At 40.4% G+C, this 27,401-nt stretch overlaps 2 protein-coding genes across 4 annotated transcripts; both read left to right on the top strand.

The window, feature by feature from the left end:
* arid1aa (AT-rich interaction domain 1Aa) lies at window positions 1-21,548 on the top strand. Of its 3 annotated transcripts, none has more exons than XM_079893998.1 (20): window positions 1-984; window positions 8,085-8,282; window positions 9,764-10,465; window positions 11,286-11,396; window positions 12,840-13,047; window positions 13,315-13,404; window positions 13,491-13,661; window positions 14,272-14,608; window positions 15,790-15,938; window positions 16,060-16,163; window positions 16,270-16,479; window positions 16,583-16,787; window positions 17,256-17,388; window positions 17,474-17,631; window positions 17,774-17,915; window positions 18,019-18,141; window positions 18,238-18,334; window positions 18,447-19,284; window positions 19,383-19,513; window positions 19,599-21,548. In XM_079893998.1, exons 1-20 carry the CDS (start codon window positions 76-78, stop codon window positions 21,534-21,536), a joined length of 6,954 nt encoding a protein of 2,317 aa, XP_079750124.1. In that variant the 5' UTR covers window positions 1-75; the 3' UTR covers window positions 21,537-21,548. The 3 variants fall into 3 exon arrangements, with proteins under 3 accessions (XP_079750124.1, XP_079750123.1, XP_079750125.1); XM_079893997.1 differs by having other exon boundaries at window positions 17,468-17,631; XM_079893999.1 differs by lacking the exon at window positions 8,085-8,282 and having other exon boundaries at window positions 17,468-17,631.
* A 1,844-nt stretch (window positions 21,549-23,392) lies between these two features.
* Window positions 23,393-25,741, top strand: pigv (phosphatidylinositol glycan anchor biosynthesis, class V). Its single transcript, XM_079895510.1, has 3 exons — window positions 23,393-23,804; window positions 24,023-25,168; window positions 25,252-25,741. The coding sequence occupies exons 1-3, from the start codon at window positions 23,715-23,717 to the stop codon at window positions 25,552-25,554; spliced, it is 1,539 nt and encodes a 512-aa protein (XP_079751636.1). The 5' UTR covers window positions 23,393-23,714; the 3' UTR covers window positions 25,555-25,741.
* Window positions 25,742-27,401: the final 1,660 nt, after the last annotated feature.

Below are 27,401 nucleotides of genomic sequence, written 5' to 3'. Positions count from 1 at the left end.
AAAACTATTGTATTTACATTCAATGTTTCGCGTTTGATTGTGACCGACTCGCCGAGAGGGAGAGGGGGGGGGATCATGGCCGCTCAGGTCGCCAGCGCTACCTCTCTCAACACCAGCCCGCCTTCCGAGCTGAAAAAACCGGATCGAGACCCAAAGGAGGAGTCGGTACCGGGGGAGAAGCAGCAGGAAAATAAGGAACCGGGACTAAACAGCGGATCTCCGGCTCGCGGGGAACTGCAGGACCGGGCCGATGTGGGAAATGCTGGGGGAGGAGGGGAGTCGGAGATGAAGAACGGCAACGGGAATCCGTCGAGGGTGAACAATAATCAAAATGAGACCACCGGACCGGAGGGGAACAACCACCCCGGGATGGTACACCATCACGCGCCCGGGTTTCAGCCAGCTTCCTATAGCTACGCGCAGCACTACGGACGGGCCCCTTTTCATCAACATGGCGGACAACAAAGCCCTGGCATGGCAGCTGCAGCGGGGCCAGGCGCGCTGTCGAGCAGCATGATGGACTCATATCAACCCAACTCCCATGATCACAGCTTCCCGAACCACCAGTACAACAACTACAGTCCGTTCGGGAACCGGAGCCCGTACCCGGGCCAGAGCTACGGCATGAACTCTCCGCGCAGCGCTCCTCAAGCTCAGGCGGTAGGGGGGCAGTCAGCCAAGCAACAGCAGCAGCCAACAGCGGCTGCATCTTACAGCAATCAGCGGTATAACATGGGAAACCCGCAGCCAACATCCACCCCGACTCTCAACCAGCTCCTCACCTCCCCGAGCGGTGGTCGGGGCTACCCGAATTACCCACCGAGCGACTTCAACAGCCAGGACGGTGTTAAGGGACCAGCAGATATAACGTTAGGCAGCAGCAGCGGGCAGTACGGTGGGGGCCATCCGGGTTGGCAACAAAGGACCCATCACCCGCCACCCATGAGTCCTGGAAGTACCGGGCAGCCCCTGGGTAGAAATCAGGTAAAATTACAACCCTAATGCCTTGTAAAACTGCATCTCTCTGGCTTTGCTCAAGTCATATGAGTGGTTGAAACGCACTTGCTATTGTCTAAGCAAGAGACTCTATAAAATGGCTGCCTCCTTGGTTTTCCATAGCAGCTCATCATTTAACTCTTTATTTTTAGTTTAAATAACGAAACTTTCGAAAATCCACTAGGTTCGTGGCTGGACGTGTGTTGTGAGACGAAAACGGTTGGCTATTATTGGATGAGTTGAAGGTAGATCTCCGGTTGAAAATGCCTATTTAGCGCAAGCTACTTCTCCATCAAGGAGGCTTAAACGCATTTAGCTTTTCCCTCTTAGGCCTTTCTGTGTTTTATATGCTTTATTCTTCTGTATATCTACCTAATATGTAAGCTGTATCCGATTGTTGTATTGTTTGTCAGTTCTGATGTTAATTACGAGAGCTATTAACATAAAATCAGCGGATATTTCATGTGGAAAAACCCGTGTTGTGTAAACCGATACGTGCGTGTCACGCGTCTATGGTCGAGAAAAACAGACTAATTAACCTTATTTTGCACTAAAATGTATTTAAACGCACTTTAAAATGACGTTACTAGTACATTTGAAGAGGAAAAGCTTTAGTTTTGAAGCGTAGACTCCAACTGAATGTCGGTGTCTATGCGCGCAGCTTGTAAACACAAGCCCAGTGATTTGAGTAAGTGCAGATTGGTTTGCAGTGGGATTTGAATTGTGGAGGTAAAATCCTCCTGTCAAAGGCAGGAGACAGTTGGTCTTGGGTTGACATGCTCGCTGAGATCTGATTGGCTCTGCATCCTGTGCTCTTGGCCATTTATAATTGCATATGATGTAACAGAAACACTTGCTGATTAGTTCATGTTCCTCACCTCCCTCACTCTTTCAGTCATGCATATGTGAAATTAATGAGATGCGTATATTTAGGGTGAATTCTACATGTTGGAAGTAGGAGTTTATTAATTTAATAACTGAGGGTTGTATTCAGACACTGATACTTTTAACAACATGTTGTCAGTTAATATTTTATAAACTTTTATACAACGTATATGATGCGTGTATAAAATACATGTCAGTTATCCTTATTAATGTTTCATGTATGGGAAAAGATAATATAAATAGTAATTAATTTATAATTTTTGCAAATCTTGTTGCTTGTATCTGTTGTGATGGTGCACTAGACCAAGATATTTTTTCACAACTTGAATTTTAAAATGTCAGTAACAGCAAAAATTGTAATTCAGACTTTGCCACTCATCGACTGGGAAGCTTTAGTGCAGTTTTGAAGTTTTGATTATTGAAGACACTTGAATAGCCTGTGTCTTATTTCTCTAGCCTGTTAGATATTGAGCTAGAAACCCTTTTTGAACTCTTTAATTCATTCCAGTTGTTTACAGTATGATGCTGTGCACTGTTTCCTGTCTGGTCATTCACTGCATGCTAAATTCTTGTTCATGTGGTCCCTATCATGATTGTTTGTCTTGGATATGTCCAAACACTTTTAAGTGCAATTTCAAGGTTGAACTAGCCTACATCTGTTTACCACAGTTAACTTAGTTTCTAATGCTAAGTTGAGGCTACATGTGCTTCAGTTTTGTCGCTGTGCAAACTGTGCATCTGATAAGGGGGTTGAAACTTGGTGATTTGCAGGTTTTTCTTTTTGCTCAGTTTCTTAATTTTCTTCATTGAAGAAAATTAATCGGAAGTTATATGATTTTGTGAAGTATGAGAACTTGTGAAAAAATACCAAAATCAATGGGCCTTTTTTTTTTTATGAATGTCCTTAGTAATTTGAGCATTATCCATGCTTTTTGCAAACTAGATTTGGATCTCTATGGGTTTGCTCACTTTTTTTCTTGGAAAATATCAATTTATTAGACAAGTTCCTGTCAAAGTGAAGTATGATCTGTGGGTTTAAGTTACTGCCAAAGAAGAGCTGTTTGATGGTTTGGTCCTCAATTTCCACAGCATCTGTAAATGGGCCAAAAATGTTTCCGGTATCATGATGAAAAATCTGTTGATTAGTTTTCAAACCATCTAACCACACTAACTGAAACCCAGATCATACATATCATTCACAAAGTTTGGGGTTGGTATTTAAAAGAGAGGTTTTTGAAATATGTCTGTAATGCATTTATTTTATATATTATAATATTATATCTTTTAAAATGTAACTTATTCTTGTGACGCAAAGCTGAATTTTCAGCATCATTACTGCAGTCTTCAGTATGGTATGATTCTTCAGAAATCATTCTAATATGCTGATTTGCTGCTCATGAAACATTTCTTATAATTATCAAAGTTATTTTGCTTAATATTTTTGTGGAAACTACTTTTTTTTTATTTATTTTTTTTATAGAGCAGCATTTATATGAAATTTAAATTTATATTTTTTTGGCAACAATGTAAAAGTACTGTCACTCACTTTTTTAATCAATTTAATGCAGACTAAAAGCATTAATTATTAAATCTTACTGACTTTTGAGCAGTAGTGTAGGTCATTTAGAATTTGTACAGAGCTTGATTCATTCATTTCAGAGCTTTGAACTCTGACTCTATACTGGTCTTATTGAATCTCAAACAGAGTTATGCTTACTGCAGCTTCAGTCGATCTGTAAGTCTTCTAGTGTCCACCCCATCCCCGCGTGGCCAATCACAGCGCCCGTCCAGCAGCCTCTCCTGCCAAGGGAGCCCTCACTTTATCTTATGCAGATTAGCCATGTGCTGCTTTTATTTATTTTATTTTTTTCCGTTCGGACACTGGAAACTGTCGAGCAGCTTGCCCTCAGTCATTTCACACTCCAGAGCATTTACAGCCGTAGACCTTTCAAGGTTTGTTCAAAGCTAAATTCAAAACAAGCCTCTTGGATATTAGACATGCATCCTAGATGAGGTTTCGCTGGTCCAAATTTGATAGGACAACACAGTGTACTTTCTTGTCTATTTATTTTTCATGTGTCGTTCAGTGATGATGTTTAAGCATTGGTCATGTTTGAGTCAGTGGTCATCTGTGAAGAACAAACAGATTGTGCCATCCATTTTTACAAGATCTGACTTGAATTCGCTAGAAGAAATTAGGCTGTGTTTAAAAGCAAAATTAAAAATAAGACTAAACAAAGGGTCTTTTAAAAGTGTTCACTGAATTTTACTGTTGTCAATTTGTTTCCTAGTTTTGCTTCCATCAGACATTTAACACTTTATATCAACATATGCATTTCAAATTTGTCACAATAGCGCTTTATTGTCAGCATAGGCATAAATGCGTCATTTGTACATTGTCATTTGACTTTGTGAAACCCAAATCAGTGTTTGTTTTTATGTTCTGGGTCATCGGATACAAGATGAAAAGAAGGGCTTTGTGATATCAGTGTGAGATTCAAATGTAATATGAATGTGTGCAACTACACTTATGGTGCACTACAGTTATGTTGCTCACCTATCTTCTAAAAGGAAGCTAAAATGTAATTATGCCAAAAAAATCACATTAATATTATAATGATTGATCTGTTGCCTAATGGACTTGAGTATATTTTATTATCGTAATAATTATCATCACCTGATGCTTACTATAGTGTCATAATCGTACCTGTAGCATGATTCAAGATAAATGTTGACATTTTAAAAACGTAATGTATGACAGGATCTTGGCAATTATAGCTACACCTGTCATGGTATATCTTGATTTTTATTTTTTATTTTTTTCAGCCGTTTGATGATGTTTTATGCATACATTTAAAGTGTCAGAGACATCATGTTTAAAATATCTTTCATAACTTTCATCCTTGGAGTTAAAAAGGGGATCATGAATCTGTTTGACTTTACTCTTTAGGAAACTTAATGGCCAATTAAAAAGCTCATTAAAACCATCACCATAATACACACATTTGCTTAATTTTATTGTTTATATTCAATCTGTCACCCAGCCATATGTTTTACATGCTGTAATATGGTGCACTACTGTTCAAAAGTTTGGGGTAAATAATAGTGTTAAAAAAAAATGTTTTTGAAAGAAGTCTCATGCTCACCAAGGCTAAATTTATTTGATCACCTATTTTAATATATTTGATGTCCTTTATTCCTGTGAAGGCAAAGCTGAATTTTCACATGATCCTTCAGAAACCATTCTAAAATTTGGTAGTCAAGAAAAATGTATTATCAATGTTGAAACTATTTGTGCTGCTTAATATTTTTGTGGAAACCAGAACATAATTTAGCATTTAGAAATCTTTTATAAAATTGTACATGCCTTTACCGTCACTCATGAGCAATTTAATGCATCCTTGCTGAATAAAAACAGTCTTATTTACCCCAAACTTTGAACTGTGTTTCATACTGTATATTGTGTATTGTAAGAAAAATTGTGTAGGTGAGGAGTATTTATTTGGCTGCTTTGTAATCATGTATTAAGCTGACCTTCAGGATTTAATTTTTCATGTTGGATAGATTTCACATTATGAAAATACAACAGACAAAATGGATGAATGTATGCTTAATATTTCATGCTTCTGATTGTTTTTTTTGTTGTTGTCAATGTACAGGGAGAATTATGATAGAAAAAACAGTCTGATGTGATTTTCTGTCTGATGTGATTGAGTTTGTTGAAGTGTGAGTAAGTCTATTACTAGTATGAAGTAGGCAACTATAATTGAATGCAACAAGGCATTTATTTTCCCCCTGGAAGAGAACAGGATTGTTGACCACTAATGTTAAGTCATAAGGATGTTATTAATTAAATTAACATTCACTTGTTATTTAAAAAATGTTAAATATACATGTAGTAAAATCTTTTTTTTTTTGCGTTAAAAGTGTTAGGCAGCAATGTTTGAATCAGTCAGATTATTATTAACGTACTGCCATGTTCTGCATTCAGAAGGAATGGATGTTGGAAACTGGCTGTATTTTGTTGTTCATCCTAGGGCATCCTGTAGTTCATCCTTTTTTCTTTCTTTTTTTTGCTGAATAGTGATATACAGTAGGCTATATATTTCAGTATTTTCTCTTTCTGTTTGGATAAATTCTGTATTAAAAAATAATAATTTCACATCCTGCACAATGTCCTACAAATGATGTTCGTATTGAATTCTATGAAAACCGATTTAATGTAACCATGTAGGTAGGGCTGCACAATTAATCGAATTTCTAATTACGATTACGGATGCCACGATTACAAAATTCTTACATTATTCTGTTTGCTTAAGAGGTGTGTTTGAAGTATGTTACGTTCTGAGAGGCAGATCACGACTACTTCAGAGAACCCAGCACCTTAGGACGTAAGTGTACGCTAAAATAAAAGTATCTCACCTCAGAAAAACTGACTGTCCTGTCCTGTCAGGAAATATAGCCTATAAAGCGCAAAAGAAACCACAAGCATGTAATGTGGTTACGTTGTAAATTAGAAAGTCACGAAAAAAAAGTAAAATACCAATAAATCACGTTACTTGTACGTCGTGTGTTAGCTGAGAAGGATTTGCATGCAGGTAGTGTATGATGTTCATTCTATTCATCAGGAGCAGTTTCCATGTTTCATTAATGGTTCAGTTCATCATGGTAACTGTTGTTTCCATAGCCCCAAAATGCCACTTTTTCACTTTGGGTTATTTTGTATATTTTTACATGACTGTGGTGCCTCATACCAACACCGTATTAACAAAAACTAGTTTGGGACTGCTGTTTAATAACTTAACCTCATAGGCCTACTGTTTATTTTTCATTATTAGTCATATTCTTAAATTTTTTGTCTATGTTAAGTAAAGGGGGACAGTACGTATGTGTGTGTGTATATATATATATATATATATGTATATGTATATATATGTATATGGCTTGATGACCATGGAAAAATATGGGTCCCATGGCCAAACGAGTTGAGAACCACTGGTATAAAGCTATTCAAAACATCATTCAATGTAAATTGTGATAATTGTAATTTTATAATCGCAGTTACAATTTCAAGGGAATCGTCAACAATTATGATTTTTGTCATAATCGTGCAGCCCTACATGTAGGCTATGCTATATGTTATGTGCAAAAAAGGGTTAGAATCACATTACATTCTAACATTGTAACAAGTAGGTTGCGCACACTACATCTCAAACGCATTAAACGGCACACATATCTGTCAGAGCATCTGATGGGGCAAGCTGCGTTAACTATATCTTACGAGTTATTTTGAAGCCTTAACATCAAGCATGTCTCATGTTTGGGACAAATTGGATTATGCACTTTCCCCACAGCAGCTCACTGCGTGTCCTCCGCACTTTTTCAGATACGCTTGTAACATAATACTAAGTATATCGATATAAACTATTGTTTCATCCTATGTCGTTTGTACGATATATCAATATATGTTCTATAAACTCGAAATATTTTGGCTATGTTTGTGCAGTTGTTTTGTTCCCAATATTTGCTAGTTTACAAAAACATGACTGCTATTCCAACTCCAATATTTACATGACCCCTCATTTTGGACTTTTATGCAACAGCACTCATCTCATTGCAAGTCAAGCTGGACTTCTCCACTCATGTCATTAAGCCCTGTGTCATTCATTCGGTGCCAAGATTGCCGTCTTTTTTCCGAAAAAAGGAAAAGCTGGCTTGGCCGCGGCTCAAGCGGAGCTACAGCTGGGATGTGTTAAATATTCGGCAGACTGCCCTCCATTTGAAATGAGTTATATATAGCACTGTTGACTTCCTTAACTAAGACTGAGCAAGGTAACGGTCAGGTTAATAACCGTGGGAATCGGCAACAGAGGGTTATTTGCTGTCTCTCATTTTCCTTCTCCTTTTTCCACTATCGTTTCCCCCTCTGGCTGTTCTGTTCTCTCTCTTCTTCTCTTGTGGTTTCTTGCATTTTTATTCTGTCCTTGCTCTTCTTTCATTTCCACCCTGGCTTTTTAAAATCAAATTCTCCAGTGTGGGAGTGCAGTAGCACAGTATAATAGTTAGAATTTATGGTTTTGGAAAATGTGTCCTTGAGTTTTTGAAGGCTTTGTAGATGTCTTTGTGTAAAACTCACTTTATGCTTTTCTGTCATTATCTGAGTTTCCTTTGCTCAAAACCTCTTTGTCACTCTCGTTCCACAGACTCCAGGCTCCATGGATCAAATGGGGAAAATGCGCGGTCAGCCATATGGGTCAGGTGGGCCTTACTCCCAGCAGCCCCATCAAGGGCCTCCTTCAGGGCCCCAGCAGGGCCCTGCTTACCCAGGCCAGGGCTATGGGCCCCCTGGCCCTCAGAGATACCCTATGGGCATGCAAGGACGTATGCAGTACGGCCAACAGGTCATTGCTCTTTCTTAGTGTTTTAAGGGTTAACACTTTGACTTGGCTTTCAGGGATGGCGTATGTTACGGCATTTATACTGTTTTTTGCCCCCCCATTGATACTGTTTTTTGCTTTATGTGCTGCACTCTTGTTATTAAATGACAATATTCTGGAAACGTTGTAACTAATAATGCGTATTTTGTAACACTGCAATGCACTCGCTCATTTGGATAAAAAAATTTATGTTGGGGGAAATACTGGATTATTGTGCAGTGTTCTTCAATTGTGATTTCGATGTACTGGTGTCTATGTAATTTTTTTACTACTTAAGCAGGATTTTTAAGCTTCTAAAGTTAGTTTAGCAGCACCAAACAAAATGTTTAACTCCCAGAATCCATGCTCTTGTGAGGAAAAGAAGACTAAAGGTGATGATACACAGGGCAACTTTTTGAGCAATGTTGCTGGGCAGTGTTGCCGTCAACGGGCAACCAGAGGAGACACAGGGCCCATGAGCGATCTAAATGATCCAGATAGAAATGTATTGCCCATTTTCAATGGGAAAGTGCCCAAGCAACAATCGCTCAGCAAGATTGCCCAGCAACATTGCTCAAAAAGTTGCCCTGTGTATCGTCACCTTAAGATTAAGAATAATTATGTTCTTAATTTGAATTAAAATGGTTTAATTCTTGGCTGGTTTTTGGTGTTACAAAACATGACAAAAATAGCAATATGTAGCATATTATATCCCAGGTTGGATCTCAGGTGGGACATGGGATCTCTAGCCATTCCTAGCCTTAATAAATTATTACAAATGTGATGCCAGACAAGCTCACACTTTCTGGTAAAAGAAAGCCACATTTTTATCAATTTCTTATTATTTAGGGAATATGAAGGATAACATGTTGTTGGGCTCATTATGTACAGGTTATAAATAAAACTCGTCTGATCTTGTTACTTTAGCAATAAACTCTGTCCCTATGTTGATATTTGTCCATTTAAACTCATATTAACAATATCAGGGAATTTAATATTTTGATTTCTAGGCCTGGTAAAGTCATGGAAATTTCTGATGTGGAAATATCCATTTTTCTTATGCTGTGTGTTAAAACATTTTGAGCTATTCTCTGTTTTGCTACATTCAAATCTAAGGACATTTTTGGCCTCACCGATGACATTTGTACATTATTATTTATTTTTTAAGTAGCAATTCAAATCTTTTAATCCTTTAATCAAGAACGACTGGAAAAGTCATGGAAATTCAAGTCAAGTATACTTTTATAGCGCTTAATACACTACAGATTGCTTCAAAGCAGGTTTACAGTAATTAACAGGAATAAAAGTGTCAGTGTTGCAAATTCATTTGTCAGAAGAAGTGGGAACCTTGTCTATTGCATGTGAAAAGAAGTTTATTTTTTGTCCATTTACCCGCATGATTTAAATCAGTATAGGAAATGCCATGAGTGTAATGATCTTTAGTGCCATCCTACTTGTTTTCGCAGATGCCATCATACGGACAGCAGGGACCAGGGGGTTACGTGCAGCAGGGGCAGCAGCCTTATTATGGCCAACATGGTCAGGGGCCTCACTCTGGGCAGCAGCAGTCGTCATACCCCCAGCCTTCCCCTGGTCAACCAGGAAGTCAGGCACCTTATTCACAGCAACCTCATGCACCCCAGTCATCTGGCCCGCATGTACAGACTGGCCCTCCTTACCAACAACCCCACATGCCCCAGCAGCCTCAGGGGCAAATGCCCGGCCCATCGCCGGGCCCGTCCCAGTCCCACTCCCCGTACTCTCAGTCCTCAGCAACATCCCAGTCTAGCCAGTCTCCCTATCCACAGCAACAGGTGCCTCAGTCCCAGCCCTCACAGCAGGGGAGCTCCCAGGCCCCTCCTGCATCCCAGCCCCAGCCCCAGCCCAGCTACCCGCCCGGCCAAGGTCCCCAGCAGCAGCAGCCGCAACCACCACCACCATCACAGCAGCCACCGCAGACGCCAACACCTGCTTCTCAGCAGCCCGCGGGACACGGACAGATGCCGCAGGGACAGCCCACGTCATACTCCCAGAATCCCCCACAACAACAACAGCAGCAACAGCAGCAGCAACAGCAACAGCAGCAGCAGCAGCAACAGCAACAGCAGCAGCAACAGCAGCAGCAACAACAACAATCACCGTATCAGCGATTTCCTCCTCCTCCTCAGGTAACTTAAGCTTTCTGCTTTATCCAAGTGGTGGATGAAAATGAAAGGACTCTGAATTTTCAGCAGCCATTACTCCAGTCTTCAGCTTTTTCATCACAGAAATAAATTACATTTTAAAATATTAAAATAGAAAACAGTTCTTTAAATTGTAAAAACAAAAATTCACGATATTACTGCTTTTACTGTATTTTTGACAAGACAAATGCAGCCTTGGTGAACATAAGAGACTACTTTCAAAAATGTTGAAAAAAGAAATCTTTGAATTTAGTCTATATTTTTTAATAATAATGTATTATGAACGTACATGAATTAAGAATGATTAAGAAATGCTGTAAAAAAAAAACAACAACAACATGAAAATGGTTGTTAGTTTATACACAATGCATTAACAAATGTAACCTTATTGTAAAGTGTTGACAATGTGTCTGCCAGTAACAAGTGTAAATACATATGGTTTCCACACTGAATGATGTTTTGTCAACCTATTTACTATGTTTATTTACTATGTAAAGGTGGGATGTGAATTGCATGTTTAATATTCACTTTGTGTGTTTGAACTAAATTGGATGACGGCTTTTGCATTTATTTTAAAATCTGGAATGCATTTCATTTCACAGTGCCACCGCATTCACAGACTTATACGGTAATAAAAGTAGTATTGTAACTGGTTATTCTTAAGTACAAAAACAGAAACTTTAATTATTAACATTGAGACTGACCTAAACGCACCCATAACATCTGTAAGCAAAAGCATCTATGCATGCGTCCACTGTCCTAAATACCTATATCGACTGACCTGGGATGACTTTTTCCCCAACAGGAGATTTCCCAGGAGTCTTTTAGCTCCCAGTCCAGCGCTCCAACCTCCGGCCCGCCTCTGGCATCGAAGAGCAGCACAGAGGACATGCAGGGCAGACCCTCCAGCCTACCAGTGAGTCTGACACTTTCATTTCACACAGGCTGTTGACTGCGTCCAGACGCATTTAAAGATGCATTGTGAATTTGGCGGATTCACAAATGCACAATCAAGTTGTTTCAGTCAAAAGCGTTCTGTTTTATGTTGACTTTTAGTTCAAGGTAATTAGCTTGAAGATGTGAACATAATTCAGCCTTAGCTGCACCTTTATTTTGGACCTTTGAGATTGTTACTAAATGGAGAACTTCATGTGTTCTTTCACGAAAATATATGCCATTGGTTCTCTCGGTACCTTTTATCTACTTTCCTTGTGAATTCTGCCTCTGTCGCTGAGTTATAATTGCATTTGAGTGTGTTATGACCTGCGAGATTGTGTCTGAAAAGGACACATGGAGAGACACCCAGCTGCGCTGACTCAGCACACGTGCAGCCGACCACCGTAGCCATGGCAACCTCAGGGACGCTGTGATCTCACTTTTTTTTTCTTTTTTCCCAGATGAGATAAATAAGGCTAGCAGCCTGTGGCTGTGTGATTGTATGTGTACGAGAGCACTTGAGTGTGTGTGTGTGTGTGTGTGTGTGTGTGTGTCCCAGAGAGAGAAAAAATGTGTGCCAGAGTTCATTGTTGCAGAGTGGAAGAAGCTGCCACTGGGAGATTTATTCTAAAGAAGATGAAACTTAATTATTTTGTTGTACAATTAAATTGGCTATTGTGCTGCTGATTTAAGATTCTTTTTTGTTTTTTGTTTTTGTGAGTCCTTGGGCAAAGTACAGTACAGTGCTTGTACTATATCTTGCCTTGTTCTAACAATTAAGCAACAAAACTTATCCAGAGGCTGCAATATGTTCTTGTGCTGCTGAATGTGGATTTATTTTTTTAGTGATTACTCTTTAAAAAATCTGTGAAAGCTGAAGATAATGATGTGAAGAATTGTTTGAGTCAGCTGGCAGCTTCAATTTTGAAGTCCTAGCAGAGTCTGTTTTGTTTGTTTGTTGTACTCTTACATTTTGTTTTGTCTTCCGAAGGGAATTTAAATATTATTAAGCAGTGATTTTGAAGTTGGCATGAAATGGAAATTTACCCTATAAATGCATGTCATTGATCTTACAGTGAAGGATTCATCTATGCATGTTTTTTTTTTGTTAAATATCATAACTTGATCTTCCGGTGAAATGACAGACCTCTCTCTGGTGACACATGCCAGACTTCTCCAATCATTTAGTGCGCTTAATCCTGCCCCTTTTTTACGATCGACTGCAAGCTTACATTCATATCTGCCTCCATCCAATCAAAAACTATTCGACAGAACCAAGTCCCCTCACTACATTTTTTTTCTTTTTCAATAATCTGTTTTACTCGGATGTACATCACAACATGTAACAGAAGTACCAACAGATCATTTCTTCCATCGTTGCTTTAGTTTCTGATTTTCTGACCTTTACGGTTTATTTGCTTAGGACCTATCCGGTTCTATCGATGACCTACCTACTGGTACGGAGGGTGCTCTGAGTCCTGGAGTCAGCACATCTGGAGTATCTAGCAGTCAAGGAGAACAGAGCAATCCAGCACAGTCACCCTTCTCCCCCCACACTTCTCCCCCGGTGGGCTCGCCTGCCAGCGCCTCAGCATCTCGCTCTGGGCCTCTGTCTCCTGCCACGATGCCAGGTAGAGCCAGTAAACTTTAAATTATTTAGAAATCCTAAAATGTGTTAAAACCACTTTGAGTCATCATGCAGAGGATTTGGAATATTTACTGAAATTAAATATAAGATGTATTTTTGTAGTCTCATTTGCAATCTGTTTTCCTCCAGTTTTAACACAAAATGTTACATTTTAAACACACAATGTCACACAAAATATTTTCATCTTGATCTCAGTTGTAGAATGTGTTTTTTTTTTTTTTTTCACAATTTGTGCATTTCTCATTTATAGTGAACCAGATGCCTCCCCGCCCTTCAAGTGGACAGTCTGATGGGATCATGCACTCTTCGATGAGTCAACCCGGCATGGGCCAAGAGAGAGGTAGCTCAGTCTGTATAAGTCCTACTTTACAATGACAAGACTCGTTTTCCATCTTCATGCTCACTTTTTATTTATTGTCTGCACAGGATTTATACAGAGAAACCCTCAGATGGCACCCTATGGGTCTCCACAGTCTAGCTCTGCTTTGTCTCCTCGTCAGTCATCTGGAGGCCAGGTGCATGCTGGAATGGTTCCTTATCAGCAGAACAACTCTGTGGCAAACTATGGGCCTCAGGGTGGTCAATATGGACCACAAGGTATGTGGCATAGTGCTAAACATTTCACACCATCTAAAAAAATGAAGAAAAAATGCGCATTTTAAAAAGGTATTATGTTAAGAGAAGTGATTTGTAGTGGAGGTGCAGATATTGGACTTTTATTTTAGTCTTTCTCTTTCTTTCTCTTCTTGCTGTCCCTCCAAATCCTTCTCACTCTCCCTCTTTTTCTCTTTGTGCGACCAGTGGATCACAGTGTGGTTATTTTTAGCATTAGTGAAAAAAGGGAGTTGACGTAGCATGGCTCACGTCAGTTGAGCAGCTACAGTGACTGTGGGTTACAGCAGCGCTACATGCTGCTAAAGCACTCAAGGGCCTGGAAGTCCACCAATGAGACTTCCAGACCCCACCACATTTGTCCAATGCTGACTTTTAATTGACCAAACTGCTTATTCTGTTATTGTGGTTTTCAGACTTTTTGTTTCATTGCAGAAAATGTAACCCTGGATTAGATTTCTTAAATATATACATTTTTCTCTACAAAAAGATGGCATAAGCAATGTGCTGTGTTGAGGAACTTAACTGGCTTTACTGTCACTGTAAAACTATTATTTATATAGCATTGTTTATAACTTCCCATCTTCCTCTTCAGGCTACCCCAGGCAGCCTGGTTACAGTGGCATGCCTAATGCCAATTACCCAGGCCCTGGCATGGGTGGATCCTTGAATCCCATGTCTGGGCAAGGAGGAGGGCCACTGTTTGCTGGCATGGCTTCTGGGAGGATGCCTCATGGCCAGATGGGTGCACGCCCCTTTGGCCCCAACATGGGCCCCAACATGGGCCCCAACATGAGTCCCAGTATGGGCCCTAATATGGGCAACATACCACCTCAAGTGGGAACCGGGATGTGCCCACCTCCAGGCCTCAACAGAAAGCCGCAGGAGGCCGCAGCAATGCAGCACGGACCTTCCAACTCAATACACAACAGGTACGCAAGAACTGAAATACAACTGAAGTTTCACAATATCATTAACAAATACTAGGTGTGTAACGGTACACAGAAATCACGATTCGGTACATACCTTGGTTTTGGGTCACGGTTCGATACGAGTTAGGTACAACAGAAAAACAAAAACAAATCCCCAATGCAAGGTATTAATTTACTTTTAATTTATTTTATACAGACAGTAATGGAAACAAATTACAGTTTGTTCCAACTAGCGGCATTTAGTTCCCCCTGAGGTAGCCTTCCCCCTGAGGAAGTGTGTTAAAGTCCCCCTTTAGTCAATAATTTTATCCCTTAAAACTCATCTTTGATCACCCAAATGACATATTTAAATGTTTTTTTCCAGTGGAAAAAAAAATCTTCATGCCTTAAAATAGCTTGAATGTAACTACACCCTTGCTTCATTTAGTATACGTGGAACATCAATATGCAAATTAGCCCTGCCTCCACTCACTCACACGAGCTCAGAGATCCACTCGCTTTACTCGTAACTTTACTCAACTTACTATAGTAAACGCTGCACAATGGTATCACTCTTTACAACGCCGGACACATAATGGTAATTAATATGATTAGCCTTTTGCTTGACTACCTTATCAAACTGCTAATAATGTGTTCCTAACGTTACACAAACCATGTTCCATTTCGCCATCTCAGAGTCAGACAGCTGCCTTCTAAAAATAGAAACGCTTTTAACAACTTAGAACGTCAGTGGAGAAAGGCATATAGTTCATCATAACGTCGTAATATACATCATATACCGTACATAATTCACACACTTAAGATTGCTAAAAGTATCCAATTTTTCATATCAACAGAAAAATATATCGGGATAACCTGGCTTCTCTTGAGACTCCCCTGCTTTGTAGCATAGTTAATGATATAGCCCTGCCCACACGTTGGCGTGATTGGCTACAAAGTAGTTTGTGACGTAAGAAACACCAGCGATAATCATTAGAAGACATCATTAGAAACTAATGTTTTTTTTGTTTGTTTTTTTTACACTCAATAAAACACAACAAAACATTGTGACGGTTCGGGACGAAAACATGTACCGTTACATTTTAAATGTCTGTTTTGTTAGCCTTTTCTCTTTTTTTTTTTTTTATACAAACTGGTGGTATGAGTCTATTTGAATTGAAATGTTGCGTTTTGCCTCACAGACTACCAGGTTACACCAATATGTCTCCTGGTCCTGGTATGATGGGCTCAGGACCTCCGTATGGCTCCTCTATGAACAACATGCCTGGGATGATGAACACTCAGGGTTCTCCCTACCCCATGGGTGGTAACATGTCTAACAACACTAGTGGTAAGATAATAAAAGTTTATTTTTGTATACTACATAACCTAGCAGAAATTAAAGTACTTCAATTGTAAAGTCAAATCTTGTGCCAGGTTAAAATCACGGTTAACATATGTTTCTCTCCTAGGCATGTCCCCTGGTCCGGACTTTGCTATGGATGGGAAACTTAACCAAGCCCAGAAAATAAATAACAAAGTTGAGGGCACACCCAAGACAGAATCAAAATCCAAGGTTTGCTTAACATTTAGATGCAAGTATAATGCCTTTACAGCAGAAATCAGTCATCCTTTGTTGCACCTCATGTGTAATTCCTTCCATATAAACTGCTTCTTTCTAGAAGTCAAGTTCCTCCACAACAACCAATGAGAAGATCACTCGGTTGTATGAGCTAGGCCCAGAGCCAGAAAGAAAGATGTGGGTAGACCGTTACTTGGCTTTCATAGAGGAAAAAGCCATGGGCATGAGTAACCTGCCAGCTGTGGGCCGTAAGCCCCTTGATCTCTTCCGCCTCTACATGTCCGTCAAGGAGATTGGAGGTCTTACACAGGTATATACAGCCTGTCCATACACATTTTGATAATGTTGAAGGTCTCAACTCATTTTCTCTCAAGGGTGTTTGCTTATATGCTTTGGCATTGTTGTAATTGCAGGTTAATAAGAACAAAAAATGGAGGGAGCTGGCCACAAATTTGAACGTGGGGACCTCCAGCAGTGCCGCCAGCTCTCTGAAAAAGCAGTACATCCAATGTCTGTATGCTTTTGAATGTAAAATTGAGCGTGGAGAGGACCCACCACCTGAAATTATATCTGGAGATAGCAAAAAGAACCAGGCCAAAATTCAGCCTCCCTCCCCAGGTGAGTGCTGGTGACTTGGATTTGTCTCATGCCATGTATTGAAGCAAGTACAGGTAAATCTTAACAATTAAACTGCTGCAACAAAAACCCCTATTCCAAAATGAAGGGAAGCAAGGTATAATACATTTTTTGCTAAATTTTTTACAGTTAAAAAAATTACTGTTATTTGAAGCAGCACTATAAGTTCATCAATTAATATTGCAGTTGCAATCCAAGCTCTTTGTTTGAACTAATGTATTTAAGCATTATCACTTATGACCGGTTGCAGAAGTCATAAATTATACCTTTAAAGCGTCATGAAACCTTAAAACACTTTTTTTTTTAGATGTTAACAGATATGATTGCAGATTCGAATGGGTGACAGATTCAAGATGTGGTACTATTGATGTTGTAGTACTTGCATATAAATTGAGAACATAGAAGTATAACGTTCCAAAACTTCTCTCCTTTTTTTGTTGCATGTCACAGCTGGATCTGGGTCTCTCCAGGGGCCCCAGACACCACAGTCCACCAGCAGCTCCATGGCGGAAAGCGGAGACTTGAAGCCCCCTACTCCTGCCTCCACCCCACACAGCCAGATGCCCCCAATTCCAAGTGGCAGGTGAGTTTTGTTTGTTTATCTTGTGCTACTGCCTGTGTCATTTGACTGTGAACCGCTTCTTACCTGCCCTGTTTCTTAGGAGCAGTGTGAACTTGCAAGATCCATTTGCTGATAGCGACTTCTCACGGAGAAGTACTATGACCCCAAACTCTGGCTACCAGTCAGGCATGAGCACCCCGGAAATGCCTGTTCGCATGGGACCCTATGAACCCAATAAAGACCACTTTAGTGGTATGCGTAAAGGTTTGTATTGTTTGTTGTATTTCTGTAACATAATTTGTCCTGTACACCTTGTATATCAGTTCATATTTTAGAATAGTGTTACGAGGCATTATAGTTCATGGTTAGCTACATGGTATAATGATTTGTGTGCTTGTGGTCCTAGTTGGAGAACAGTTCATGTCTAGTGGACAGGGTCCCAACAGCAGTCTCGGTGATCAGTGCAACAGGGGACCACAAGGCCCAATGGGAAACATACCTATGGGCCAGCGGCACCAGTATCCATATGGCCCCGGCTATGACAGAAGGTATACTAAATCTTTACTTTTTGTAAATAAGCTCATCTTTTTTTTTTTTTGTTGGTGCTATGTAAATGATGCAATAAACTCTAACCTCTCCTGCTCTGCGTAGACCAGAGTCAGGGATGGGCACAGATGGCAGCATGGGGCCTGGAGTGCCACAGCCAAATATAATGCCTTCCAATGCTGAACCTGGGATGTACTCTCCAAATCGTTACCCTCCACAGCAGCAGCGGTCAGTCGACTACTCCATTTGTTTTTTATGAAGATTGTATTTGTATATCTGCTATATCTTTTATACTGATTTCTCTTACGTATGGTGCTTGTGCAGACATGATTCCTATAGTAATCAGTATCCTGGGCAGGGTGCGCCTCCTGGTGGTTCCTATCCAAATCAGCAGCCTGGAATGTACCCGCAACAACAATTGGTAGGAAAGCAGTTAATAGAATGAGTTGGTATTTTTCTATTTGATGTTAGTATAATGAATAAAAATTACCAAAAGCCTTGACATATATTTTATATAATTTGTTTGCATTTAGAACTACAAAAGGCCTGGTGATGGCAGCTACCCACCAGCTAAACGGCATCATGACGGTGAGATGTTCAGTGGGCCTTACAATGCTCAGCAGCCACAGCCACCACCACAGGCTCCCCCTAGTGGTCCCTCAAGTGGTCAGCAGGAAATGTTTAACCAGTATAACAGTTCTTACCCTGGTTCGGAGCGCCGTCCACCCGGTCCTCAGAATCAGTTCCCTTTCCCTTTTGGAAGAGATCGGATGCAAGCAGGGACAGGCCCAAACTCCCAGGGTTCCATGCCACCTCAAATGATGGGCAGTCCAATGCAGTCTGGTCCTGACGGTCCTCAAGCTGGCATGTGGCCGGGCCGAGGTGATATGGGCTACCCCAGTTACCCTAACCGTCAAGGACCACCTGCTGGTCCTGGCCAGGGACCTGGCTACCATACAATGAACCGATCTGAAGACATGATGTCGTCTGAACCACGCATGAATCATGATGGGCAGTGGCCTGGGCCACGACAGCCCCCATATGGTCCTGGTAGCGCAGGTCCACCAATGAGCAGACCCTTGCAGTCCAACTACCAGTCTCCTCAAACCATGCAAAATCACATTCCGCAGGTGTCAAGCCCCACGCCCATGCCTCGCCCCATGGAAAGTAGGACTTCCCCCAGCAAATCACCCTACATGCCCAGCAATATCAAAATGCAGAAGGTGGGACCTCCAGTCCCTGCATCTCACATTGTACCTCCCTCAGTACAGCCTCCAATGATGAGAAGAGACCTATCCTTCCCTCCAGGATCAATTGAGGCTACGCCGCCAGTTCTCAAATCGCGCAGGCGTCTTACCATGAAAAAAATTGGTAAGAGTTCATTGTTTGTTGTAGTGAATTACATTTTGGTCATTTATATGTCTTAGACCTGTGAGATATGGAAAGATAACTGTATACGACTTTTGTAGGCACTCCAGAAGCATGGAGAGTCATGATGTCCCTTAAATCAGGACTGTTGGCAGAGAGCACATGGGCTTTAGACACCATCAACATCTTGTTATATGACGACAACAGTATTTCGAATTTCAACCTTATACAGGTGAGTTGTTTTGGGGAAATGACAAGTATATTTTCCATTACTTAAGTTTTCATCCTAAATAACATATTAATGTCTTCTTTTGTAGCTCCCTGGTTTCCTGGAATTAATCGTTGAGTATTTCCGCCGTTGTCTCATTGAGATCTTTGGGATTCTGAGGGAATATGAAGTTGGTAATCCAGGACAAAGAGCTCTGTTGGATCCCAGCGTGCTCAAAAAAGATGAAGACACTGTGGATGATGAGGTATTGGTGGAGGGCATGGAGGAAGATGGAGAAACAGAGGAGGAAGATGAAGGAGAGGAAATGCACAGGTTAAAACATCAAGAACAACATTCAGCACCGCTCCAGATAAAACAAGAAGAAAAGCCAAGGATGCTTGATGACTCTGTGAAGAAAGAAGATTGCCATGGGATTGAAGGGGAGTTATCTGCAGAACCCAAGACTTCGGAGCCACCTTGTCTCGAGTTGGCTGTGGCTCAAGAGAAGCCTAAACAGGCTAGCAAGTTTGATAAGCTTCCCTTGAAGATTGTGCGAAAGAAGGATCCATTTGTGGTGGACTGCTCTAATAAGCTTGGCCGATTGCAGGAATTTGACAGTGGCCTTCTGCACTGGAGTATCGGTGGTGGTGATACAACAGAACACATCCAGACCCACTTTGAAAACAAGATGGACCTGTTGCGCCAACGGAAGCATCTACCTGCCCAGTTCCCAGACAGGAAGAGAGGAGCTCAGAAGGACAGCCAGGCACCTTCATTGCCCTCATCCAGTGAAGAGCACCGAAAAGAAGTGGACCGGCAGTCTCTCCAGAGTCATCCGGCAGCCTCTCCAGAGTCATCAACTGAGAAAGTGACCAACGGAATTTCAGATTTGAGGGAGGACAGACCTGCTGACTGCTTAGAAACTGTCTCTGAGGGGACATCACACCTAGAGAAGGATCAAGAAAAAAAATTGTCAGAGGCGACAACTCCAGAAAACATTAGGCCAACACCTCCAAGCCCATCATTACAGGGTCAGCGCTGCATTGCCATTTTAGAAGATGAGCCACACAGCAAGGATGAAGCTCCTCTTGTCACGCTCTCAGACTGGCAAGATTCCCTTGCCCGTCGCTGCCTTTGTGTCTCCAACATCGTCCGCAGTCTCTCGTTCATCCCGGGCAATGACTCTGAGATGTCCAAGCACCCAGGGCTGTTGCTATTGCTGGGCCGCCTGTTGCTTCTCCACCATCTGCATCCAGAGCGAAAGCAGGCACCTTTAACCTACGAAAAAGAAGAAGAGCTGGATGAGAGTCTTGGCAGCAAGAAAGACGAATGGTGGTGGGACTGTCTGGAGCTACTGCGAGAAAATTGCTTAGTCACTCTTGCCAACATCTCAGGCCAGCTTGACTTCTCAGTCTACACTGAGAGCATCTGCCTGCCTCTGCTGGATGGCTTGCTACATTGGGCCGTTTGTCCTTCAGCCGAAGCCCAAGACCCCTTCCCTAGTCTCGGGCTTAATGGCGCCTTGTCCCCCCAGAGACTAGTCCTGGAGACCCTCTGTAAGCTCAGCATTCAGGACAACAATGTGGACCTAATTCTGGCGACGCCACCTTTTAGTAGATTAGAGAAGCTCTTTGGGAACCTTGTGCGTCTAGTTGGAGAGCGAAAGGTGCCTGTTTGTCGGGAGATGGCGGTTGTGCTGCTGGCCAATCTTGCACAGGGTGACAGCCTGGCGGCCCGTGCCATTGCGGTACAGAAGGCCAGTGTAGGGAATCTGTTGGGTTTCTTGGAGGACAGCTTAGCGGCTACACAGTTCCAGCAGAGCCAAGGTTCCTTACTGCACATGCAGGGGTCACACTTTGAGCCAACAAGTGTGGACATGATGCGGCGGGCTGCTCGGGCTCTGCTTGCCCTCGCTAAGGTGGAGGAGAACCACTCTGAGTTTACGCTCTATGAATCGCGGCTACTGGACCTTTCTGTCTCCCCACTCATGAACTCATTGGTGTCCCATGTCATCTGTGATGTACTCTTTTTGATAGGCCAGTCATGACAGCTGTGCGGAGCTATGGCTCCACCTTCTCTGGTTTTCGTACTTCCCCTTGCCTGTCCTCCCCATTTGCGAGTGGGGATTGAAAGCAGAGAAAATTGACTTTCTTGTTTTGTTTTTTTAATTTATGCAAGCCCTTTCATATTACACCCACTGGACCCCCTTTTCTCTGCGTCTCACTTTGGGAAGGTTGTCACGAATTTGCTGTGGTTCATGAACCAGAGCCTCAACACACTGACACAAACTGTAACACTGATGCCAACTAGATGACATGGACAGGGACCCCAACTTTTGTGTCCTTGTCTGAGGTGAAATAACTTTTTTATAATAAAACAAATAAATGAATAAAATAAATAGCTTGAAAAAACAAACTATTTACCAAAGTTGCTGTCTTGTTTACAGTGAGTTTTGGGGTTAATTGTTCTTTTGTTCTCCCCCAGAGGGTGCAAATAATACACAGCTCTTGTTCACATTAACAGGTAGACTCTTCATTGTTTGGTGGTTGTATTTTGATGCTACACGGTCAAACTTTCTGGATGCGTGTACAGCAGAAATGAGTTATCATTTTCTGTACATTACTCCACAACTGTAAACATACTGCAAACGTACTGCACTGTTCCACGTGGGGAAAATGTTGGCTCAGTCAGCTCCGTTTTTAAACCATTTTTAAACCATTAGTTTGCTGGTGAGGAGAATAAACCCCAAAGTATCAAGGACGTACAACACCCTGACCTCTTCTCTTTAACCCTTGATTGTATGAATTGACCCCTATAAAGAAATCACCTCCTAGGACTGGTTTTCAACTTAAGATTCAGCTGAGGCTGTACTGTATATAAGATGTTGTACATTTACACCTCTCTCTCTCTCTCTCTCTCTCTCTCTCTCTCTCTCTCTCTCTCTCTCTCTCTCTCTCTCTCTCTCTCTCTCTCTCTCTCTCTCTCTCTCTCTCTCTCTCTCTCTCTCTCTCTCTCTCTCTCTCTCTCTCTCTCTCTCTCTCTCTCTCTCTCTCTCTCTCTCTCTCTCTCTCTCTCTCACACTCTCTCACACTCTCTCACACTCTCTCTCTCTCACACTCTTGCTTCTTATCCCTTTTTATCCTTGAAGAATAAGAGCGGACACTCAAGTTGGGTTAATTGCATCAAAATCCCTAGGTATATAAACTGAACCATCTTTTGGCCTCTACGGTTCCTCTATAGTGCAGCAAACAACTGAAATATTTTAATTTCATCTCCTGGTACAACAAAATAACTCTAGATGAAGAACACAGTTGAGATATTTTTTTCTCCAGTGATATGAATTCTGCATATTTGTATTTCAGACTATGTAGCTTAATGTAAATTCCTTGTTTTTTTCCCCTTTTTGGCTCAATGAATATCATTTATTCACTATGAAATCTTTATACTATATGTTCCACGTGGTAAGAATAAATGTACATTAAATCTTGGTAAGATGTTTGTGATTATTTTCATTTAGATGTTTTATTTTATTCAATAAAGTACAGGCCATTTATCCTAGAATGTGATTATGAATGGAAGGTTAAATCAAATTTATAAAAAAAATATTTTTTTTATAACGTCTTCGTACGTAACAAATTAGTTTAATGAGAAATATTCAATATTACTCTAATACTAGTGTTTAATAATATCAGTTGAAAGGAATGAAAATAGTTGAGAGTGAGACCATAAAAAGCTGCAGTAAAATATACATATTTTCTGGGTTTATGCAGTAGAAAAATAATTGAATAGATAACTATTTTGAAGGTGTTCATTTCCAGGGCAAGATAAATAATATAATATAATATAAATGGTTTGTATAAAGCAGGTCTATTGTATCGGTTAAGATATTGGGACTTTTATTTTGACATTTATGAGACAGCATGACGGAAGTGCGTGTCGTTTATTTCTATCGTTCCATTTAGTGGCTTTATGAGACGAATTGGAACTTTGTTTTGTCGAATTACTACTTTGTTTTGTTATTCGACTGCGACAGCGATGTTTTTGCTGTTACAAACTCAATGAAAAAAAAAAAGCATACTGCCTTTTTTGGCTCCTTTTGTTTTAAGGATGCCTTAAACGGCAAACTCAGACGCTTATCGTATCTGCTAATTTACTGTTCCTAATTTGATTATTATTTTCAGTGAGGGAAATGTTCTGTTTTCGTTGATGAAAGTTTCTGTAAAACATGTCACCTTCAAACAATTGTGTAAATCAAGACGTGTGGACAGTTGTACAGTTTGCAACGTTCACGCGACTGCTTTCCCTGTTTTTACAGGTAAGTTAAGCAACTGAAATGACTGAAATTGACTAAAATAAAATGATGTGTTTGTACTTATTACTTTTCTTTTTCTTTTTTATTATTATTGATATAAAGCTCCATAAAATAAGCGCTTGCTGTTTTTTTTTTTTTGTGAAATTGAGATTAGAGTGACACCTACTGCAGAACTGGGCATATGAAAAATTGCCGTTTGTTTATGTTTTGCCCTTTTGCAGGCTGTACTGAATGCAGTGATTCCAGACCATGTGGCAGATGCATTTAGCCCTCCGCGATCAGAGACCCCTCTCCTGCTTGACCCTGTCATCGAAGCATTATTTGGCGGCCTTAGTCACTGGGATGCAGAGCATTTCATCTTCATTGCAGAACGTGGATACATATATGAACACAATTTTGCATTCTTTCCTCTGTTTCCTCTCATCCTGAGATTACTGGCAGTCACGGCTCTGTGGCCTATGTGTGGATTTCTCACAATGCATGGCCGATTAGTTTTAGCTGTGGCCATAGTGAATAGTATTCTTTTTGTCATAAGTGCCGTGGCACTATACAAACTGAGTCGTTTGGTGGTGCACAACAGAAAACTTGCCCTTGTTGCAGTCTTGATGTACTGTCTGACACCAGCTAATGTTTTTATGGTTGCAGGCTATTCAGAGACTCTCTTTGCAGCTCTCACCTTCTCAGGCCTCTGGTTACTAGAGAAAAGATTCACAATAGGAGCTTGTCTTCTGCTGGGGTTTGCTACAGGTGCTCGTGCCAATGGCCTTGTGAATGCTGGCTTTTTGCTGTATCTCTCTTTGCAATGGGCTCTTGCCCGTACCCGGGCCTTTAGCAAAGGAGAAGGGTGCGTTCGATATCATCACTATATCTGGGAGCTTATTCGTTTTGTGCTCACAGGAGCATTTTATGCAGCTTTTGTAGTGCTACCTTTTTGCCTGTTTCAGTTTTATGGTTACCAAACATTTTGCCATCCAACTGCTACTGAAGTTCCCCCTGTGTTGCTTAATTTGGCCCAGGACAAAGGATACCGTGTGGCTGATGCAGCATCTCCAACACCAAGTTGGTGCCAATGGCGAATACCACTTTTGTATTCGTATATACAAGATGCTTATTGGGATGTGGGCTTCCTTCGATACTTTCAATGGAAGCAGATACCCAACTTTATTTTGGCGCTGCCTGTTGCAGTTCTGGGATTCATCGCCTCATATATGTACATATTGGCTAACCCAGTGTTTTGTATGTATTTGGGTTTGGGACACAGAGGAAAAGACATAAAAACGCATGGCTTCTGTAACCCAAAAGTCTTTGTTTACATTGTGCACAGTTCTGTCCTTCTTCTGTTTGGAATTTTCTCTATGCATGTGCAGGTAAGATTCTTGAAATTGATCATTATCATGTGACGTGTGTAGTATACTTGCTCAACATGCCTTGTTTTATTGTGTCCTCTCAGGTGTTGACACGGTTTCTTGCTTCCTCCTCGCCTGTGCTCTACTGGATCAGTGGCCACCTGCTTTTTCAGTATGAACCTCTGCTGCAAAATGAAAGGCTGTTCAGGCCTGACCAAATACAACAACAAAAGGATCACAAACCTGGCCTGAAATGTGCTGTGGGAATGTGCAGAAATAATCAAGTCCTTTACCTCTTGATGCAATGGCAGTCTTGCTCAGTTTATACAAGATGCATCCTAGGGTATTTCATATCATATTGGTTTTTAGGTCTGGCTCTGCACTGTAACTTCCTTCCCTGGACTTAACTGTTATTGTTTCAGTCTTCATAACATTCCTCTGGCCTAGTTTTGAATAATATTATTGCTGCTTGGCAAATATTGTTGTAATTAATGCATTTTATTATTTTAAGACATTTCTGGTGTTCCTTAAAAGCCTCATATATATATTTTTGTATTAGATAAATATTTAATAAATATCCTTGTTGGATCATTTAGAAATTAGTCCTGTTTTTTTTTCTCTTCTATTAGAAAAAAGAAACATTGCTAAAAAAAAACTTAGACCAAATAAAATTGGTTTGTACTTTGTATGGAAAAAAAAAAGGCTCATCAAGGCATGGCTTGCACATGGTCACATCACAAGACCCCTGTTATATTGTGTTGTATCACCATCTAGTGGGTACACAGTGTCATAAGTGGTCTGTTCATACAAAAATGGTAAAATTAATAACAGTCTGTGACAGTTCCAATGTTATTTTAATATTATTTCTTTACTGTTATAGTATTGATTAATATTTTTAGTTGGCCTTTTTATTTTATTTTTTTATTTTTTATACGTTTTAGTAATTTTTAGTAATTGCCATCTTTAATATATATATTTTTTTATTTCTATTATCTTTATTTTGTCTGTTTTAGTAATTTTAGTACTTCAAATTAACCCTAACTTATTCCAGTTAGTTGCCAAAGTAGCATTTCTAATTATCGTATTTTTTTCCCATTTAATATTTATTTTCGATTTTATTTCAACTTACTGATTTAAAAAATTTATATAGACAAAAAAAAAGAACTGGACCAGCTTTACAAAAAAAAAAAAAAGTGCTCTTTTCTTTATTGTTTTTTAAAAAGGAGAACACCAAGTTGGATCACTTTGGCCCACAAAGGGTAATTAAAATAAATGTGTTATTTATTTATTATTTTATAAAGTTTGGTATGTTCACCCCCTAATGCATACATATAGAGAGCCTAAGTCCCGCCCCTCCGCTTCCGGCTCATGGGACCTTATTTCGGAAAAAATATGTATGGAAGTCAATGGCGAGAGATAACTTATCTTTTTATTCCGTCTGAACTGTGCCCTGAACTACACATATGATGTTTGTCAATTTAAAAGGTAATTATGAAAGTCAAGAAAGTCGCAGTTTGTCATAAAACAGAAGAGTAACGTTTAGTTTTATGTGAAAATCGCTCAATGAACTACATCTCTCGTCTCCTATTATGTACGTCACAAGATCCGTTGCTCGTATGTGTGTATTCTGGCTCAAAACACTCAGGCATGACGGCGTAACGTTACGATTATAATGTAAGACTATAGAAAAAATGTCAGACGTTAGCTTCAGTAAAGTTAGCTTCATTCATTGAGAGAAAAGGTATGACGTCTCGTGTGCGCCTTCTGGGTTTGTAGTCTTTGTAATTACGTGTTTTCACAGTCTTATACCTCAGCAGTTTTACATCAAGCTGCGACTTTCTTGACTTTAAAATGTATCTTTTAAATTGACAAACATCATATGTGTAAATCAGGGCACAATTCAAACGAGATCAAAATATTTGTTGTCTCTCGCCATTGACTACCATACAATATTTTTCCGAAATAAGGTCCCATGGTGGTCGACCGGAAGGGGAGGGACTTAGGCTCTCTATTGTGTTACATTCATGGTTGTGGATATTATGCATATATTTGTTACATTTTAAATTTTGTTTATTAATGATCACTCGGAAGTGATCTTTCATTGGTCTGACTGAGATGACGCATCCCTTGCGAGTCATTGGGTCATTGGTCGCTTTCTTAAGGTAGTCCTCGGCTAGGGAAGTGATACTGAGGTAAATATTAAATATTGTAGTATCTCAACGATGTGTTATATTAGCTCTTAGAAAATTATAAA

Source organism: Squalius cephalus (assembly GCF_949319135.1).
Source record: "Squalius cephalus genome assembly, chromosome: 15".
Classification (NCBI taxonomy): domain Eukaryota; kingdom Metazoa; phylum Chordata; class Actinopteri; order Cypriniformes; family Leuciscidae; genus Squalius; species Squalius cephalus.
Note: the sequence above shows the minus strand (reverse complement) of the source record. Positions and strands in the feature narration are given on the sequence as shown.